Below are 19794 nucleotides of genomic sequence, written 5' to 3' on the forward strand. Positions count from 1 at the left end.
ATAAGTAAACACACTGGGGTCAGCAGGCGCGGTGCCCCCGCATGCCACTGAGGTGGGAAGAAATGGTCTCAGTGTAATTACCAGCCAGGTTATTTGGCTGTAAAGATTGGAAGAACTGGGGACAGCAGCCATATGTTGGCTTAAGATACAGAACAATGAAAATGAACTTACACAGCCCAAAGAGACTGAAAACTGAAAGAACAAGAGGCTAACACCGCCCATTCCATCAGTATTTATAACCAGCTATGGTGGGGGATGGGCAGCCTGGCTGTGGGCGTGACCACCCTGTTGTGGGCGTGGCCAGCCTGCTATAGGCGTGGCTGTTGTGGCCATGGCTAACCCACCTGTCTTGGCTCTTGGCTCTGAATGGTGCTTGGTAATGGAATCCGCTCACTGATGTTCTGAAGAAAATGGTTTCTGCAAGATTTCCTGTGTGGAGCTGGGATGGGGTGTTCGTTTCTTCTGTGACTCATGGCCAGTCCCACGTGACATCGCCCGACTTCTGAGACCCGGGCAGAATCCTGACTCAGGTGTGAATGATTCAAACCACCTTCCGTGAAAGTCTCCAGCTCAGGCGTGCACATGGGTAGCTGCATACACCTCTTCAGGCACACGGTTCATGGGCACCTGGGGCCTGTGGGTGGGCTGTGTACCCGGGGACTCTAAGGTAGAATGCGTGGGCTTCTGAGTGGGACTGTATTCCCAGATTGTCCCCGTGGCCCTTCGAGGCTGAGTGGGGAGGGCATAGGTTTGCTTTCTAGAAGACTAGTTTGTGCTGTTACTAGTTACTATGACAGCATAGATCCCAGTTCCCATCACCCCGCTGCGGCCCACACCCCTGGTGCTCTTCCATGCAACTGAAGGAAAACCAAGAGCAGTCATCCTCCATACTTCCCACATTGCATCCTGGGTATCCTCCCAGGAGCTCACCAGCTTCAGTGACCTCCCTCACCTCCCCCTAGCATGCAGTTCCTCTCTCATTCTTTCCCTTCCCCCTAGCCCTCCCTCCCCCACATGGTGACACTTCCTACCAGATAACTGTGTGGCTCCTCTGCCCCCGGCAGGCTGAGGCCATCTTCAGGGCACCACCGTAAGGCTTCCTCTTGGCATCCTGACGCCTCACCTGGCGCGCACACAGTGCTGCAGATATTTGTTGAATTAATGAGTGATGACATTTTTAATTAGAGTTCCTTTGAGTTTAGGTTGCAGATTAGAATCTTCCAAGACTTTATGCCAGGTAATTTTTTAATTGCGAACGAGTGTACCTGTAGTCAGCCACAGTAATTAAGGAGCAAAGGTAACCCCTCGGTTTTCAAGACCCTAGGGGAGTTCTTGAGAGGGAAATCCAATTTGTCTCTGCTAAGTCTTCCTTTATCCACTTAGTAAGAGGATACTGGGTATTAACCTCTTCCATCTGTTTAGACTCAGACTAGAGATGCTGCCGGAGGCACTTGCAAGTTGATGTGGTGTGAGTGGGTGCAGCTCTGGGTGTGCAGGCTAGAGGCCATGAGCACAGGAGGTTCAGCAAGGGACTACACAGTTGAAGGGACATCCCAGAGCCAGATGGCACAGGGAAGACCTCTCAGATCTCCTGGAGCAGAAGCAGGCAAGTAAGGGTGAGGGACATGAGAAACTGCCTTTTGGTATGCGCCTGTAGATAGTGTTAGAACCCTGGAGCAGGTCAGAGTGGATAAGGGGGTGTCACTCAAGCTCCTAAATGTCAGAGTCACAAGCAAAACAAGCCAAAGTGCTGTCCAGAGTTGGCCCTTCTGCCCCATCCTGCATGTTCAAGGTTGGGGCTGTATCCCTGATCAACCTATAGCTGGGAGAGCAGAGGGGCCGGGGGCAGTGCCACGCCCAACAGCTCACGTAGGTGAACGCAGAAGAAGAGCAGTGTCTGTCTTTGAGCCAACCAGCCTCTCTGGAGCAGTAGCAGTAGCAGTAGGCAGAGGCATCAGGGTTAGGGTGAGCCATGGATGGGGACAAACCGGCTGCCAGATTGTGCTATGCTCCTTGGTTGCTACGCTCCCTGGGCTCCTCAATTCCTGCTAATGAGCTGGGTGAGGCTGCTGAGTGGTATGGGCACTCTGCCCACCCCAGCCGCCAGCCCACACAAGGGGGTCCAAGTCCATGCTTGGATCTTTGCGCTGGCTGACCTCAAAATAGGCCCATCTCATTAGTTTCATGAGGAAGGAGCCCCGTGGCAACAAAGACCAGGGAGAGGACCCAGAAGCCCCTGTGACATGGAGCTTGTCTAGAGGCAGGACCAGTTTGAGGTGGGAAAGGGCTTTTGTTCCCGCCTTTGAATACCAGAGACTAATTCCACCATCTGGTGGAGGGGAAAGAAGCCTGGAAAACGTACATTAAAATACTCGGCCATAGAAAGCCGGTCATGCCTCCCTAAAGACATAGTATGTTAGAGCTCACACTTTCCCATTCGCTTGAAGAGCCCTATTCACGGGGGTGGGGGTGAGGGTGGGGCACCAACCTCTTATTTCTTCCACCATCTGCACTTAACAATCCAAAGCGACTTGTGTACCACCCTTCAAATGCCACGTTAAATAAGCCTTTTGAAATTTAGGCCTGGAATTTTGTTAACAAATATTTAACTAGGGGGGGAAAAAAAAAACCAAACCTCTGCAGTAGCAGGTTGTGAGTCTGACTCAAGACCAGACTTTGATCCATTCCCTAGAAGAAAAACCCATGTGGGCCCCCTCCTTCACCAGACTGAAAGAAGCTGAGAGTCATGGAGATGACCTGCATGCCTCCCCAGTGACAGAGGAGGCCCTGTGGAGGATTGGTCCCCCAGCATCTGATGAAGTGTCTGTGAGTGCTCCCTCCAGTACCTCTCACAGCCATGGTGACTTGGGTCCTGCGGGGCTGAGGGCTTTCAGGTGTGTTCTGGGTTGCTGGCTCTGGCTCTGGGGGTGGGGGTGGGGTAATGGAGCCAGACCTGTGAGAGTGGGGAGTCAGGCTCTAAAACAGTCTCACAGGAATATTTGCATTTCAAAACAGAGCTCAGTAAAAGTATTCTGAAAGTCACTTGAAGGGGTCCTGGGTGGCCAAGAGCTTGGCCAGGAGGGTTGGCTGCTCCCTGTCCCCAGTAGATGCTGCAGAAGATCCGTCCCTTTAGGATGGTGCGGCCTGAGCGCTAGGAAATGACCTTGTCCTCTGTATGTTGTATGGGGGAGGAGAATGGCCAGGCTGATGGACTGTGTGCAAGCTGTGGTTCCCGGTGCCCCGTCGTCACCTTTGAAGCCGGTTCCTGGCAACTTCTTCCTTTGTTCTTCTGGGGTGCGGGGTGTGGGCAGTGCCCTTATAGGTGGTTCTAGGGACCAGGATGCCCCATGTTGAAGTAACGACTGCTCCTTGTACTCACCTGGCTATGGTACCTGGTGCTGTGGGTGCTGGTCACCTTCATTGTTGCTTTTGCTTGTAGACAGGTACATGGTCAGTACAGCAAAGCCCACAGCTTCCTGCACACATCACAGTTGTACACCGGTGATTACTTCCTCTTTAGGAAATGTTAGAGTAAGACACCTGGAGACTGACAGACCTCACTGCACATGACAAATTCAGTCTGGGGAGGTATGTCTCCCAAGTTTAGTTCCCGAGCCTCTGTGTGTCCCATGAACCTCATCCTCAGGGTAGCAACTGCTTTGTGTACTTCACTGGACCGTTCAAGGATGAAAGGCAGTCACAGAAACATGGCAGTCCTCACAGGAGGGCAGAAAAGCCAAGCCTCTAGGTCTGGCTAGTATGTAAACTGAGGTACAGGCAGGCTTTGCTAGCTTGCCTGCGATCCTGGAGGAGTGGGCAGGATTGTGGGATTGTGAGCTGAGATCCCTTACGCTGCTGTTAGACCCTCATGTATGTCCTGGGCATCCCTAGGTAATAGATGGCATGGTCTTTTCCTTTTCCCCTCCATCCTCTCCTCTGGGCAGCTGATGAGGTTTTTAGGGCTTGCCTGCCCTGGCATTTTTATCATCTGAACGTGACTATAAATGTCCTTGAGCTTCTGTCTGAAGAGAGGGGTCCGTGATCCTCTTGTCTCTTCCTTGTGTCTGCTGTCTTGCTCTGCTCCTGTCAGGGAAGGAGAGGACTAAGGAGAGGATTTTGATATGTCTTTGCTGCTGTCTTTGTTGTTGGTTGCCATCTAGGGCTTGTGGCATGTCTCATCTGGATAGCATTTTTGCTTTCTGTCTTTTAGTGGTGACTCCCAAGAGGACAATGATCCAACGCTTTTGCCCATTACCCCTAGAGGCAGAGCCCTGAAAATCAAAATTGAGTTTTGAAAACATTAAATTTTGGCAGTGAAACATGACCCAGACCAATGCGATGGGATTTTTCCTTCCATGTGATATTCACCCTGGTAACGGTGCAGCCTGCTGCTGTGGTAGGCAGAACATGTTTGGAGTCTTGGCTGCTTCCACAGATACCTGAGAGAAAGAACATAAAAAGAAGAAAGGTTTATTCTGACTTGGTTTCAGAGGCTTCAGCTCCGAGTTGTCTAGATCCATCGCTATGAGCCTGAGGTGAGGCAGAAGTATGGCGGTGGGACCGTGCAGCAGAAGCAGGAGACCACTTACCTTACGATGGCCAGGAAGCCGGAAGATAGGGAGAGGAAACTGGTCCGTGATAACATTCTTCAAAAGAACACCCCACGGACCCACTTCCTCCAGTCAGGTCCAGTCTTCTGTGGCTCCTCCCACCTCCTGTGGCTCCCCCTACCTCCTGTGGCTCCTCCTACCTCCTCTGGACCCTCTAGCCCCTGTGGTTCCTCTAGCTCCTGTGGCTCCTCCCACCCTTGTGGCCCCTCCCACCTTCCAGTAGTGTATTTAGTATGACTCCAGCAATGAGTTAATGTATTGATGAAGTCAGACCCCTCATGAACCAATCACCTGGTCACCCTGCTGGGCACCAAACCATCAACACATGAGCTGTGGACTTCAGAACTCTCCACAGATTTCAGATAAAGGATCTGGGGCCTATCTTGGTGGCTGGGTCAGTGGTAGCAGGCTGCCTACAGCCACTTGATGGGTTCTCTTAATTTTGGGTGGAATCTGAACTCAGGACATATTAACGTATGTGGGGATGTTTGTTTGTTTGTTTGTTTGTATGAGAAAGAGTTTCTTTGCATAGCCTTGGCTGTTCTGGAACTCACTCTTTAGACCAGGCTGGCCTTGAACTTACAGAAATCCTCTTGCCTTTGCCTCTGAAGTGTTGGGGTTAAAAACATGCACCACTACCCACCAACGGGCAGGGAATGTAGTTTTTTTGTTTTGTTTTGTTTTGTTTTGTTTTGTTTTGTTTTGGTTTGGTTTGGTTTGGTTTGGTTTGGTTTGGTTTTTCGAGACAGGGTTTCTCTGTGTAGTCCTGGCTGTCCTGGAACTCACTCTGTAGACCAGGCTGGCCTCGAACTCAGAAATCCACCTGCTTCTGCCTCCCAAGTGCTGGGATTAAAGGCGTGTGCCACCACTGCCTGGCAGGATTGTAGTTTTGATGCAGAGAAGAGAAGCATTTTGGACTAGATGGTAGGAAGCCGAGTTGGAGGGTTAAGAATGATATCTTAGTACACACTTTAAGCAGGGGAGGATAAGAGAAAGAGAGGTACTTAGGATACTTAGAAAGAGTGTGGAAGCAGGGTTCTCTGGGAGAGAGCCAATTTACTAAAGCACTTGCGGGTATGGACTCCTCGGGGAGTTAAAATTAAGGGTCTAAAGCCATCTGTACCGTTTCGATGGCTCTCAACTTACAGTTCAAAGGCTGCTAAGAAACTTCCTCCCCCTTCTAGGGTGGCCCTAGAGGTGCCTTCGAAGGAATCATAATCTGATGAGGTAGAACCAGAGCCACTAAGGCTGCCCAAGGGCTTTCTGTGAGATTCTTAAAGAACTGCAGGGTGACAGCTGGGAGGGGAGAGAGGCTTTTAAGCAGTTGTTAATTGTGCTGGTGTTTTTTCCTTGCCACCGTTCCCAGGGTCGAGGGCTCATTTCTCAGGTCACCAGAACCCAATCTGTCTTTCTATCCTCAATGGATGAAGAGCATAGCTGGGTTATTTAGAAGCCAGGAATGTTCCAGAGTCTAAAGCCCTAGGCTAGAGCAGGCTGCTTCCCTGTGGGACAGAATGCAGCCAGCAAGGGAGGAGAGGGGTGTAGTGAAGAGGGGACGGGAGGGGTGAGGTGGGGTGTTGCCTAAAAGCTCTCCTCTTTGCTGTTCACTGCCCTCTTGGGTTGGTGGCATGTCTGGGGCTGGAGAACATATGGCTGTCCGCTGGCAAATGCTCAGGGCACCTTGTTATGCCGGATGGCGTCATCTGGCTTAGAACCAGGCGCTTACTTAAGCCCTCATTGTTGGTTAATCTTTGCCTGGGGGAGCTTCACCCATTTTACTAGGAGGAGGTAGAAAGGTGGCTTTCTGGCTGTGGCAGGGAGGAGTGAAGCTGGATGCTCCCCTCCCCCACTGGCCCAGCCAGTGTCACCTTTGGGGCCCAGCTGGCAGAGGGAACCCCAGACAGTGCTGCCAGGAGATATTGAGACCTGACTTGGGCTGGGCTGGCAGTATCTGGGGCACTAAGCCAGGAGCCCCCAGCTCAGCTGCTTGCTAGGCTCTGGGAGCCTGAGGTAGAAGACGCTAGATAGTTTGTGTTGTTTCCCAGAGCAGGGTGGTTGCCGGGCCCAATTCTGCCTCCATAGACATTGGACAAGGGAAATGGTTTTGGTTGTGACAACCCAGGGAGAGGCGTGGGTACTGTCTCCTGGGTAGAAGCCAGGTCTGCTTTGTAATATTCCTAGTGAGCCACCACCTGCAGTTACTGGGTTCCCAGTGTCAGCCCTCCCCTTTGAAGACATCATTTGATGTCCCCTAAAAGGGAGGTTAGGAGACCCAGGCTTTTGGTCCTGTTCAGAAGAATTGGTATACATCGTTCATGGCCACTGGAGATAAAGCAAATGGGGACCATATAAGGTTCCCCAACTGACTCTCCACGTGATTCTAACCGAAGCCTTGCTGTGGCGTCTCTGTGGAGACTGAATGCACCTGCCTATGGGTTTCTTGCACAATGCCTGGTGAGCTACATAAACAGATCGTGGTGGCTTTGGCTCTGTGTGAGCAGTCACTCAGCATTCCTACTGCCAGTGGGTTTGGTAACCCGGTGGTCAGCTCTTGACAGAGAAGGTAGCCTTGCTGCTGCTTACAATACACCTCTTTATCTCCTGACTTCCTTCTCCATCTGGGTCTTAAGGAAGTCATTTAAGGAAGTTTTTGGTATAATCTCATATTAAAATAAAACATTCTGTATTCAAAATCACAATTGTGACTTCTTTTAAAAAGCTTTTCAAAAATAGATATGAAGGGGCCAGAGGGGTCGTTTAGAGGTTAAATGCATATGGCTCTTGTAGAGGAAGACTCGTGACACCTGTAACCCAGGTCCAGAGGACATAGTGACCTCTGTTTAGCCTCTGTGGGCACCTGCACTCGTGCACATATATTCAAACACACATGCAACGTAAGTTAAAATAGGAAGAAAAAGAAATTGACAGGAGACTAGCTAGCATGATGCTGCATGTTTATAATCTCGTACTTGTGAATTAGAGACTGGAGAATATGGAATTCAGTGTCATTCTTGGCGACATAGCAAGTTCAAGAGCAGATTGGGCTGCAAGAGATTCTGCCTCAGAAACAAAACAGGATGGAGAGATGGCTCAGTGGTTAGGAGCTCTGACTGCTCTTGCAGAGGACCCAGGTTCAGTTCCCCCACGCCCACATAGTGGCCCACAGCCATCTATAACTCCAGTTTCAGGAGATCCAGTGCCATTTCCTGGCCTCTAAAGGCACTACATGCAAATAATACAGGCATACATGCAGGCAAAACACCCATACACATAAAATAAAAATAACCTAAAAATATCTGAAGTTTTTTTAAAACCTAAAACAAACAAACAAAAAAAATTGTACAAATTCACATGAGGTAAAACAAACCATTTAAAATGAGTCCTGTAGCAGCAGGAGATATCTCTAGAGTGTTCACTTCTGTTGAGACCCAAAATATTCCTCTCATCAGAGACCTGTGTCTCTAGTCCTTCCTTCCCTGTCTCTCCTCTCTTGCTTCCATGGCGATGCCCATCTGGGTATCCCATGTGACCCTCTGTGTCTGACATTTTCCATTTAGAAGGAAGGTTTTGAGCTACTTCTTCACTGTAGGACATTCAGGACTTTGCCCCCTTTCTTGCTTGGAGCTTTGCTGGGCAGATCCCACTGTGAGTTTCCATTTATGTTGATGGCCATGTCTGTCCATCGTGCTGGGTGCCTTTGGGATGAGCCTTCTCCCATGTGTCGGGTGTCTGCGTATTTTCAGTTCCTTTAAATCACACATTAGAATGGGACTTGGAGTCCTACGTTAATTCTGTCTTTGACCTTTTGAGGAACCAACCCTTGCTACATTCATGAATGTTCTTTTTCTCCATAAGAATGTTCCTGCTTGTATCCTAAGCTGACAGCACTTCTGACTGGGGTCAGACTGTGGAGTAGGGATTTCAGGCATTAAGCATAGTCATAATGAGTCTCTATTCCTCTGTGTGTGTGTGTGTATGTGCAGGTGTGTGTGTACGTGCACACACGTGTGTGTGTATGCATGCATGTACACACATGTGTATGTGGAGATATGTGTGTGCACATGTATGCATGTGTATATGTATGTACACATACAATGTATATACAGGTGTTTGTGTGTATGTGTGTGTATGCATGCATGTACACGCGTGTATGTGCAGGTATGTGTGTGTGTTCGTTCATGTGCACGTGGAAGCCAGAAAATGACACCAAATGTCTTTCCCAACTGTCCTCCATGGAGGTCTCTTTCCAAACCTAGAATTCCCTAGTTCTGCTAGGCTGGTTGGTCACGGAACCCCTGGGACCCTCCTGGCACACTGCCACACCTGGCTTTTTACCTGACTGCAAGGGATCCGAACTCAGGTCCTCGTGCCTGCACAGCACGCGTTTCATAGACTGAGCCATCTCCCCAGCCCTGAGCTGACTCTTTAACTGAATAGATGGTTCCACCTTTTGAATTCCTTGCTGCCTTCCACCTTGGGGCAGAGCCCCATTCTATACGGAAAGCCAGAAAGAGCATTCCTTCTTCCCTCATCTTCCTTCCTTCCATCTTTTTCTTCCTTCCTCTCCATTCCTCCTTCTTCCCCATCTCTCTCTCCCTCCCTTTCTGATGCAGGATCTCACTCTCTATCTGTGATTGATCTGGCACTCGATATGAAGTTGGGGGTGGGGTGGGGGAAGCTCTAAACTCACAGCATCCTTTTGCCTCCTCAGCTAGCATAGCAGGTGCCAACTTCTAGGAAAGCATTTCTAAATCAGCATTATTGGGGGCCATTTGGCTTTATTTTATATAATCAGTGTGGGAGCCGAGTGGAGGGCTCACTTCTCTTCCCCACCCCCTCTAGTTAGTTATTCCTTTTTAGTGATAAACTTTACTTGACTAAAGCATGGGCACGTTGACCATTTCCCCATTGCATTTATGTGTGTGTGTGTATGTGAGGTTGGTGCACACATGAACGTGCAGGCAGGAGATCAGAGGTCTACTTATGGGAGTCAGTTCTCTGCTCCCATCACGTAGGTCCCGGGGATCCACCTGGGGTTGTCAGCCTCGGTGGTGAGCATTGTTACCTACTGAGTCATATCTTCCATCATGCTGTAACCATTTTTGAATGAATGGCTTAAGGACATTTAGTTCACTACCACTGCTATGTGGCCAGCACAGTGTCCATCAACCCCTGGAACACTAATCTTCATGGTGTCAAATAGCAGCTGTCACTATAAAACACAACACCCCAGGCCACCAGCCCAGCAATCCTCCATCTACTCTCTGTCTCTCAGAATCTGGCCTCTTTGGGACCTCTTTGCTGGTGAACTTATGCTGGCTTTGACTGCCAAGCCTGAGGACCCCCGGGCTCCACGTAGGAACAGTGGTTCTCAACCTTCCTAATGCTGTGACCCTTTAATACGTGTTGTGATAACCCCAACCATAAAGTTATTTTCATTGCTCCTTCATAACTGTATAATTTGGCTACTGTTATGGATAGTAATGTGAATACTTGACACTCAGGATATCTGATATATAACCCCTAAAGGGGGTCATGCAACCCACAGGTTGGGAACCAATTAAGATGTCGGCTCTTGCCTCCTTGGTTTCTTCATGTCTTGTGCTACAGGAAGTTGTCTTTCCTAGATCATGTGATGTCTTTCTTGAACCCTCCTATACCAATATCCTGGGGGTGGAGTTTCTCCTCTGGGTCTTGTGAGAGGGTAATTTCTTGACATTTACAGTGTGAAGAGTTTAAGAGTAGAGGGTAACCGTGTCTTGGAAAGCAGATGCGCATGGAGAGAAGTGGATGTTTTGTTTCGATGAGTGGATTTGAAGCTGTGAAGTTTCAGGCCCTCACCACAGTGTTCATAGCTGACTGATTCCAAGCCGGGCTAAGATCTTGCTTGGTCTAGGAAGAGGATCAACTACTGGTGAATCACAGACCATACCCACTGGGGGAGCCTTGCAGCCTGGGTACTGGCTGGGATTCTCCTGGAAGTTATAGGTGGGAAGTCTCCTCACATGTTTGTGGGCTTATTCAGAACAATGGCAGCAGGGAACAATGACTACATGCACAGACGTGGGCTGGAGTCTGCCTTCTATGCCCGACTTCTCCCAGCACCCCAGTGAGGCCAGGCACCATCGTGCTTAACTCCCTTAGCACATATGCCAAGGCTTCTACTTGGGACAGCTGACCTGGTTCCCTGTGGAACAAACCAGAGATCAGGATGGGTGGCAGGTTGTCAGCTCCTGAGCCTGGGCTGTCCCCAGTGTGGGACTAGATTGTCTGCAGATCATTTAACTTTCCTAAAAGTCTTGTCTGGCACTAATATTCAGATGATTGCCCAATAAAGAATGTGGTAACTGCTTGTTATTTTGCTGCCTACATTTTCCCATAGAGAGGTTGAATGTGTGAGGCCCATACTAGCTGTCTGTGGTATGCCGTGTGCTTAGCCCTTCTAGAATTGTGGGCTGTGGTCCAGGTTGCAGCAGGAGATTCTCATGGTACAAGAGACACAGTCACTGTAGCTTGGTAGGTAGCAGTTTAGCCTCTTGAACTCCATGCCCAGTGCTTTGGGGGACTGTGCCACCAAGCTTAAGATTGTCATGTTTCTGGGTGGATGTAAGCTCAGCACTACCCCTGGATTCTAAGGAATGGGGCAGCTTACAGGAACTCCTATCCTTGACGTGTCTGTAGAAAGTACAGAGGACTGGAATCAGACAGGCCGTCCTGGATGTCCAGGAGTTGCCTTTGTCCCATGGCGAGTCATTGTCTTTATGGACACTAGGTAAGGTCTATTATAAACTCTGCCATTCTGTGTGAGCCTGAGTGTGTGTTCTCACGTTCAAATAAGAGGAATTGCCTCAGTGGGTGTTCTGGAGGTGGGAATTAAGGCTAGGAAGGAGGGGCAGACTGCTGGGCCCTGGACTCCTGGGCAAGCAGATGTTTGCTGACCAGCTGCCTGGCAGGTGCTGTGGGGGGACAGACTAGAGAGAGGTCACTCACAGCAGGGAGATGGCAGATGGCCTGATGGACACCTGGTGCCGAGGCCTGGCTGCTTCCTGTCAATGGCACAGGCAGCAGTGGTGGTAGTGGTCACATTGGTGACTTGGGACAGGGTAGGGGTGTTGCCTGAAGACATTTTAAGTTAAAAAGAGTGTGTTAAGGGACTCTGAAAATGAGTGCTTATTGTAGCCAGGATTCTAAGGCTGGAATAGATTTCCCTGAGAAGTGTGACTCAAAGCAGGTGTCAGAACCTGGGCACTTGAAAGTGTGTGTGGAGAGGGGAGACATCAGGGTAGATTGGGTTCTGGCTCCCTGGGATTTGGTACAAAAATTCAGTGGGACCAGTAGGAGAGAAACCCCTGTGTGGAGACCCCCTTCTCCAGCTCCACAGGACAACAGTAGAAAAATAGGACATGGGTTCCAAACAAGAAAGGGCCCTAAGTATGAATGAATGGGGGGGGGGGCATCAGGAGAGACCAGTGAAGACAGCTAGGGATGGGGGGAAGGGTTACTGGCTCTGTCCTCTGGTCCCCTGGCAACGGATGCAGCTGCAGACCCCTGTGGTACCCTGTGGGTTGGCTGCAAGGTGAGCATAGGTTTTTCCAGGACAGAGCCAGAGCAGGTGGCTTGGTTGTCATGGCACCAGTGTGTGGAACCATTCCTGCTGCCCAGGTCTCCATCCTGAGGCTGGGGGGTCGGGTGTGTGTGTGTGTGTGTGTGACTTCTGTTGCTCCTCACAAAGGGGAACAGAAGCAATGTTCTTGCTGCCACATTACCATGCCTGACCATGCCCCACCACCTAAGCATTGTCTACACCCTGACAGCTCCTGTCACCTTGTCCGATGACATTCAGTTTTTGTTTGGGGGAATGGAGAGTCAGCTAAAACAAAACCTGCAGATGCCCTCAGGGCAGGAGCCAAATACCACCTGCTGTCTAGCCTCCTTCTGAACTCCAGCCCTCCCGGCTTACAGGGAGGGGCATAGTTCCTAGGGCTTTGAGTCCATATAGAGTCCTAGAGAACACAGGAGCTGTGGGCAGGAGTACAGCATCTGGCTGCGATCTGCTCATGGCCTCCCTAAATGTCAAGGCCGTCACAGTTTAGAGATAGAAAGGGGGGTGAGGTCCCATAGTGAGTGGGTAGATGGCACTAGCTTCTACTCAGGTTGTCTGTCTTACTGAATTGTCCGCCAGGCTCTGTCGTCTAATAGGTTAGAAACTAACCTATCCTACTCCCAGCCTCCAGTGGGCAGGACTGAGATCTTCCTTCCGGCTCACTCATCCACCCTACCCACTATCAGAGAGGCTTTTTGGTAATAGGAGTGGCTCAGCTCGGCATAGTCTGCTCTCTGTGCCGTACTGTCCTCATATGAGGAGGCCAGTGAAGAGCCCTTTATGGACCTGTCCACACCACTGAGAACTCATCCCTGTGGTTACTCCCTTCTGCCTGCCTCCTATCAAAAATCACACAAGGTCAGCAGCAGCCAGGGGACTTCCGTCTCCTGCCTCTGTGATCTTCTCCCCCTATGACCCCACGTTCTCATGTGGTCCATGCTAAATAATGCTCCCTAACTCATGTGGGACTTGGGGTGCCCTTGACAAGTGACTGGTGTCCCCAAACTAGGTCCCATGCCGTAGTCCTTTGTAACCCATGCTGGTTTCAAACTCATGATACTCCTGCTGCCTCAGTCTCACCATCTTCCCTGGGAACCATAGGAACTGCAGCGCTTGCTCAGCCCACATAGGGATTCTGGAGTTTGGTCTCAGAATGAAGCGACTAATTGTGCTGTTGTCCGACACTTGGTCACAGTTGTGTCATGGCGGCACTTTGAGGACAGGGACCCCTTCCCTCTCACTTCCCAGGCTTTCCTGCTACTTTTTCTTCATTACATGTCCACTTCAGGGAAGCAACCTCCATCCCTCCTGGTGATAGCTACTCTGCCTCTCACCCTCAATGATGTCATCTGACCCCCTGCTCCCAAAGACCTAGAGGGCTTTAGGTTCCAAAGAGATACGTTTGCCATCCGGATGCAGTTATGGATGTATACCCTCCATTTTCTCACCACTGCCCCTCACCCATGTCAGAGGATCAGACAACAGCTTCTATCCCTCACTGTGGAGACCTAGAAAGTTCTTCCAGGCATTGAGAGGCCCTGCTGGCAGCCATACTACAGCCTGGTGCTCTGCCTGCCACTGCTCTGCCTTCTCCCTGTTGTCTGGGGCAGTGCAGTGACTTCTTTAAAAAACAACAACAAAACAAAAAAACGGTGGCTGTTGCATCGGGCTGCTTGAGGGTGCTGCAAAGTCACTGGCGGCTGGGGTTGGTTCCTGCACTGTTCTCACATAGAGGAAAAGTCTTCAGCTCTGGTCTGGGCAGCTGTATAAGGTCAGAGCTTTCCAAAGTCGATCGTCCTGACCCTGTACACCCAACCTGGCTGCAAAATAAGCAAACAGGAGAAGATATAGAGAAGAAAGTTAGCCCTCTGCATCCGTGCCTTCAAAATTACTCAAACCCTCAGGACCTGGGACACAGAGAGCCTGAGACACCACTACAGCCCAGAGGGTCTGTGCCTGAATGTCACTTGGGGTTCTGAGTGGGAACCTAGACAGGAGAAGGACAGTGGGTCAAAACACGGAAATCTGAGGACAGTGTGAACTGAACTGTGGTTAGTAGGCACTGATTTGGCTCGTAAATGATGATAGTTGCCTCCCACTAATTTAGTGACGTGGTTAATGGGGAGAGTGGGCATGTAGTCTTCGGGATGTCTCTCTCCACACATTTTAAGCAAATCCGAAGCCTCTCTAGAATATAATTTACTTAAAGTCAGTGGCCCAGACGGGAATGGCAGGTGGAGTTCTCGAGCAGTGACACACTCGGGGTCTTGTTTTATCTTGTGTAAAAGGGGTTGTCTGCTCCCTTCTAACTCTGTGTTATCTGTATCTGTCCTGTTGACTGGTTTCTGTCCCTATCTGTCTTCACCTTGTGGCGTTCCATCCCAGAGTGGCCTTTCATTTCTGTGGTGGTCTTGGTGACAGGCATTTAGATTTGTGTCCCCAAAGGCTTTTGTAAGTTAGCTCAGAAACCCAAACCAGACCACCGAAGCCACACACACCTCTGGCTTACAGACTTGGAGACATTAACATCAGAGCAGGCAGTAGACACGGCCATGGTTCTAGCACATCAGTACCCAAAACTGTGTCTGCGGTTGTATCTGCTTTGTCTCTGAATGAGGAGTGCTGCTGCCTCTAGGCTGTGGCTCCTCGTTCTGGTATGTTCTTCTGTGCTGTACCTTTTTGGGCTGCCCCTGTGAAGGCACAGGCTTGGAATCTCCTTTCACCCTGGGTCAGGATAACCCAATCAATCCACTATGAGAAAGGAGGCTTTTAACTTAAAATCGTATGACCTTTAACATCCTAGGCCAGGACAAACAAATCCCTGTGTGGTTAAAGAATGTTTTGTAACAGCTGCCACCAGGAAGCAAGCACTGTCCTAGTCAAACGACTGTGACAAAATCGAACAGCTACAAAAACATGCCTCAGTGGAAAGCCATCTCTGGGTGGTGTTTGTGCATACGTCAGTACTGGAATGGAGAAGCCAGGAGGCTCCTGCTATCCGTCCTCCTCTTTCATCCACACTTGCTTATCCAGAAGCTTCTGAGTACTGGGGAGTGTTCTAGAAGTCACCAGTACACACAATACTTATAAGAACATAACCTGAGAATTCTTGGTCCTTAGGGACTCTCAGGCATTAACAGTTGGAATGCATGGGACCGTGGCCACTCCTGAGCAGGAACAAAAGTGGGACTGTGGGGACGGAGGGGTGTTCAGCACGGATGCCCTCAGTGAGGGACCAGTCCAGTTAGAGGATTCTCAGAGTGAAGGGTCCTCAGTGAGGGAGCGGAGACCTGGGTGGTGAGGGGACAGCCAGTGGATAATGACAAATGCAGTACTCAAGGTGAAAAATGAAGGCATACATTAAATCCCTGAGGTGTTCTGAGAGATTGCCAGGAAGTATTCATATGGTGATGAGGAAGAGCCCCGGGCACAGATTGTGAAGTACCGTAAGTGGGGTTCAGGGCATGGATTTCTATTCCAGATGTCATTAGCAGCCACAGGGAAATGGGGTGATGTAGCTGGATTATAAGACATCCACTGTGACAGGTGTGAGGGTGCTGGTGGAGAGAAACTGAGACAGGAAGATCTGGAGATGTGTGAATGCTATATGCACCCTAGTGATACCCCTGGGTTATAATCAGGCCTTTAAAAAATTTAACTTTGGACGACTGGAGAGATGGCTCAGTGGTTAAGAGCACTGACTGCTCTTCCAGAGGTCCTGAGTTCAATTCCCAGCAACCACATGGTGGCTCACAACCATCTGTAATGGGATCCGACGCCCTCTTCTGGTGTATCTAAGACAGCTACAGTATACTCATATATATAAAATAAATCTTTCAAAAATTATAATCTTTACCACTAAAGAACACCTCTCAGTCATTAAGAATGTTCACATTCTCTTGAAATTTTATTTTTGTTTTATGTGTGTAGATGGTTTCTTCATGTGCATATGTATGTGCACCACATGTGTGCCTGGTGCTCACAAGGCCAGATGAAGGTGTCCAGTTCCTCCCAGAGTGGAATTACAGACAGTTGTGAGTCACCATGCTGGGAAGTAAATCTACGTCTTTTGCAAGAGCAGCCAGTGCTTTTAAACACTGACCTATTATTTGTCTAGCCCCACCAGATTCTTCTCTAATTGAAAAAAAAAATAGTTGTGCAGGGTGGTAGTGGTACACACCTTTAATCCCAGCACTCAGGAGGCAGAGGCAGGCGGATCTCTGAGTTCAGAGCTAGCCTGCTCTACAGATTCCAGGGCAGCCAGAACTACACAGAGAAAACCTGTGTCTAAAACCAATAAAAACACAGCCAAACAAACAATAAAAATATATCACAAGTCCACTCTATCGATCTGACACCAAAACATATCACTTTAAAGCCGTGACCTTTTACTTCTTTTCCCCACAGGCTCCCAGCTGATTCATAATGCAAATTTCATTCAGTCCAACTTCGAAAATCCCCATAGTCTTGGACAATACTGTTCCAAAGTGGGAGTGGAGAATCTCTTTTGAGATGTAGGTCACCCCTTAACCACGAGCTCCCCAGACAATCAAGAAGCAAGTTATATACTTCTAATAGATAACAGCACAGAGTAAGCCATCCATTCCAGAAGGGAAAAATGGAGGCACAGCAGGGAATGATCAGACTCAAGCAATACTGAAGTCCAGTGAGGGAGAACTCCAAATCCTGCAACTCATGGCTAGCCTATCGGGCTTATAATGGAAATATCAGGGGTCCAAAGGGCTAAGGTGGCCCCGCATCTCCAACTCTGCTGTCCACAGCACACACATGACGTAATCCATTCCATGCCTGTAGCTCTGAGCATCCCATGGTTCTGTCATTTCTAACATTGTAGGGCCTTTGTTGCAATTTATGCTCCACCCTTGTGGCTTTGAGCTTAGCATCCTAGAGTCTCCTTGCAAGGATTCCATGTGTTCCCTGGCCTCAGCCACTCTCTGGAGCCATGGCTCAAGTCTCTGTGACCTCTTCTAAATCTTGTCCCCTTTATGCCTGTAAAACCAGTACCACGGAGACAGAGGATGCTGCAAAGTTCTGTGTCCAGCGTGGGGTTGAGCTTGGCTTCCTTGGACCATAGTTACATTGGCCTTTGTGCACTGACCAATTCAAAGGATACAGGCCATCGTGGGGGTTGGGGGCAGAGAAGGGGGAGGGTGTGGCAGTGGTGTGGAGGGACAGGCGGTCCCTATTGCACTGGCAGTTATGAAGCAGATACAGATAAAGCTCTTAGCTACCATTGTAAAACAGTGTCTATCCAGCGTTCTTGCATGCTGGCCATGTAAAAATACAGGTGGGTAAGGCTCAGATAAGTTAAGCCATGATGTGGCGCACTGGGCGGGGTTGTTTCCCGGTGGCACCAGTGTTGATCTGGGTTTGAGTTCAGTGGGAGGCGGATAATGGGAAGAGTTATATTGAGGAGAGGGGAGGTTGGGGGCAGGGTTTTTGGAAGGGTACAGTGAGGATCCAAGGTCTTACATGGCTGGAGTGAAATCTGTGAGCTGAGAAGTCTCTGGATGCTAGGGGGCTGAATCGGCATGGTCTCTGAAGTAACCTGTTCTGTGGTTTTGAACCAATGAGGTTTCTCTAAGAAAAGGGCATGCTGGGAGCTGAGGTTGGGATGCGGAGTATGTCAGAGGCGTCAGCAGGAGGATGGGGTACATAGGAGGAAGTCAAGGGTGAGGAGTGAGAAGGGGGGTACCCAGGCTGGCTTCTCCTTTGCCGAGAACATCTAAGGCTGTCTTGGTGGGGTTGTAGGAGCCTTTACTGTCTTAGGTATCCTACTGACAACAGGTCTCCTTGTGTTCCATAGATGGTATCCACAGCGTCACCGCTCTCTGCACTCTGCGCGTGACCATCATCACAGATGACATGCTGACCAACAGTATCACTGTCCGCCTGGAGAACATGTCGCAGGAGAAGTTCCTGTCCCCGCTGCTGTCCCTCTTTGTAGAAGGGGTGGCCACGGTACTGTCCACCACCAAGGATGACATCTTCGTCTTCAACATCCAGAATGACACGGACGTCAGCTCCAACATCCTGAACGTGACCTTCTCGGCACTGCTCCCCGGTGGCACCCGTGGCCGGTTCTTCCCGTCAGAGGACCTGCAGGAGCAGATCTACCTGAACCGGACACTGCTGACCACCATCTCTGCCCAGCGCGTGCTGCCTTTCGATGACAACATCTGCCTGAGGGAGCCCTGCGAGAACTACATGAAGTGCGTGTCCGTGCTCAGGTTCGACAGTTCGGCACCCTTCATTAGTTCCACCACGGTGCTCTTCCGGCCCATCCATCCCATCACGGGCCTGCGCTGCCGCTGCCCGCCAGGCTTTACCGGGGACTACTGTGAGACTGAAATTGACCTTTGCTACTCCAATCCGTGTGGGGCCAATGGCCGCTGCCGGAGCCGAGAGGGTGGCTACACTTGTGAGTGCTTCGAGGACTTCACTGGTAAGTGTCTGGAGCCTGTGGGACAGGCTGCAGGGGGCTGACAGTGCAGAGAGGCTCCCAGTGTACGTGTGAAGTGTGAGGGTTTCTTGTGGGTTCCCAGTAACATGAAGTAAGAGGACACATCCTGAATTCATGGGTTGTCTCTATTAAGGTCTCTTCAGGTGGCAGTTTCCTTGCTGCCAGCCTCCTAGTCCTCATCCACCTTCTTGGGGGACCCCTGTCTCTTTCTTCTTGAAGACTTTAGGAGGGGGCTGGCTAGGCGAGACCTGCTTTAGATATCCAAACGCATCAGATACCATGTATGCATCTGAGAGTTCTGTTGTTTGGAGACAGGGTCTGGCTCCAAAGCTTAGCCTGGCTTCGAAATCACGGCCATCCTCCTGCCTCAGCTAGTTGGGAGTGGAATTAAAGTTAAAGCTCTTTCTTCCAGATTTTCAATTTAATTGGTTAGCGCCAAACTGTGCAGCTAGAGTAAAAATCCTAAGCCTTCAACTTCCTGGGTCCCAAAAGTAGTTGTCAGTTTAAGTCATGCCCGGTTGCTGCAAAGACTAACTCACCTCCCTCTGCCCCGAAGATACCCTTAGCTCAGCGTGCCCTGACCAGTCTTGAAGACCAGTCTCTCTGACTGTAGCCAATGGTCACTTCAACAACTGAAGAGACAGCCGAGAGCAGTATAAAACACCACTGTGCACGTGATCACATCTCCTTCTGGTCTTTGGTCCTCTATTATTACAGTGACAGTTCACATGGAAAACTAGTTCCCAATAGGTTCTATACTGAACAAATCGTCTTTCTGGAAGGTTCCCTGACTTGGGAACTTGATTTGTTCTGGAGGTGACTTGGAGATCCTTCTATCTTTATGAACATTGAATTCCTCTAGGGTAGGAATCTTATCTGCACCCAGCACACATTTGTTGTATTCATCTTGAGGCCTGTAGGTATTAGCAGGAGCGTGGGAAACAGGAAAAGAGAAAAGACTGAGGCAGCGAGCAGAGAGAGAAGAAAGTGAGTATCGGTGGCTCTGTGCATCCGGGGGGGGGGGGGGGTCACTTAGAGAGCTTTCACTGCCTGTGAGATGGGATGCCAGGTTGGCCTGCCGGCACACTGGCATCTCA

The 19794-nt window shown here is 49.9% G+C and overlaps 1 protein-coding gene across 1 annotated transcript in view; it reads left to right on the forward strand.

Annotated features, from left to right (window-relative positions):
* Celsr1 (cadherin EGF LAG seven-pass G-type receptor 1) overlaps positions 1-19794 on the forward strand; it is a 135221-nt gene that overhangs the window by 39907 nt on the left and 75520 nt on the right. Inside the window, exon 2 of the mRNA XM_028753680.1 lies at positions 18041-18679. Coding sequence (XP_028609513.1) covers positions 18041-18679 — 639 coding nt within the window. The remainder of the gene's footprint in view (positions 1-18040; positions 18680-19794) is intronic.

The sequence above is a fragment of the Grammomys surdaster genome, unplaced genomic scaffold, assembly GCF_004785775.1.
Source record: "Grammomys surdaster isolate TR1022 unplaced genomic scaffold, NIH_TR_1.0 125953, whole genome shotgun sequence".
Lineage (NCBI taxonomy): Eukaryota > Metazoa > Chordata > Mammalia > Rodentia > Muridae > Grammomys > Grammomys surdaster.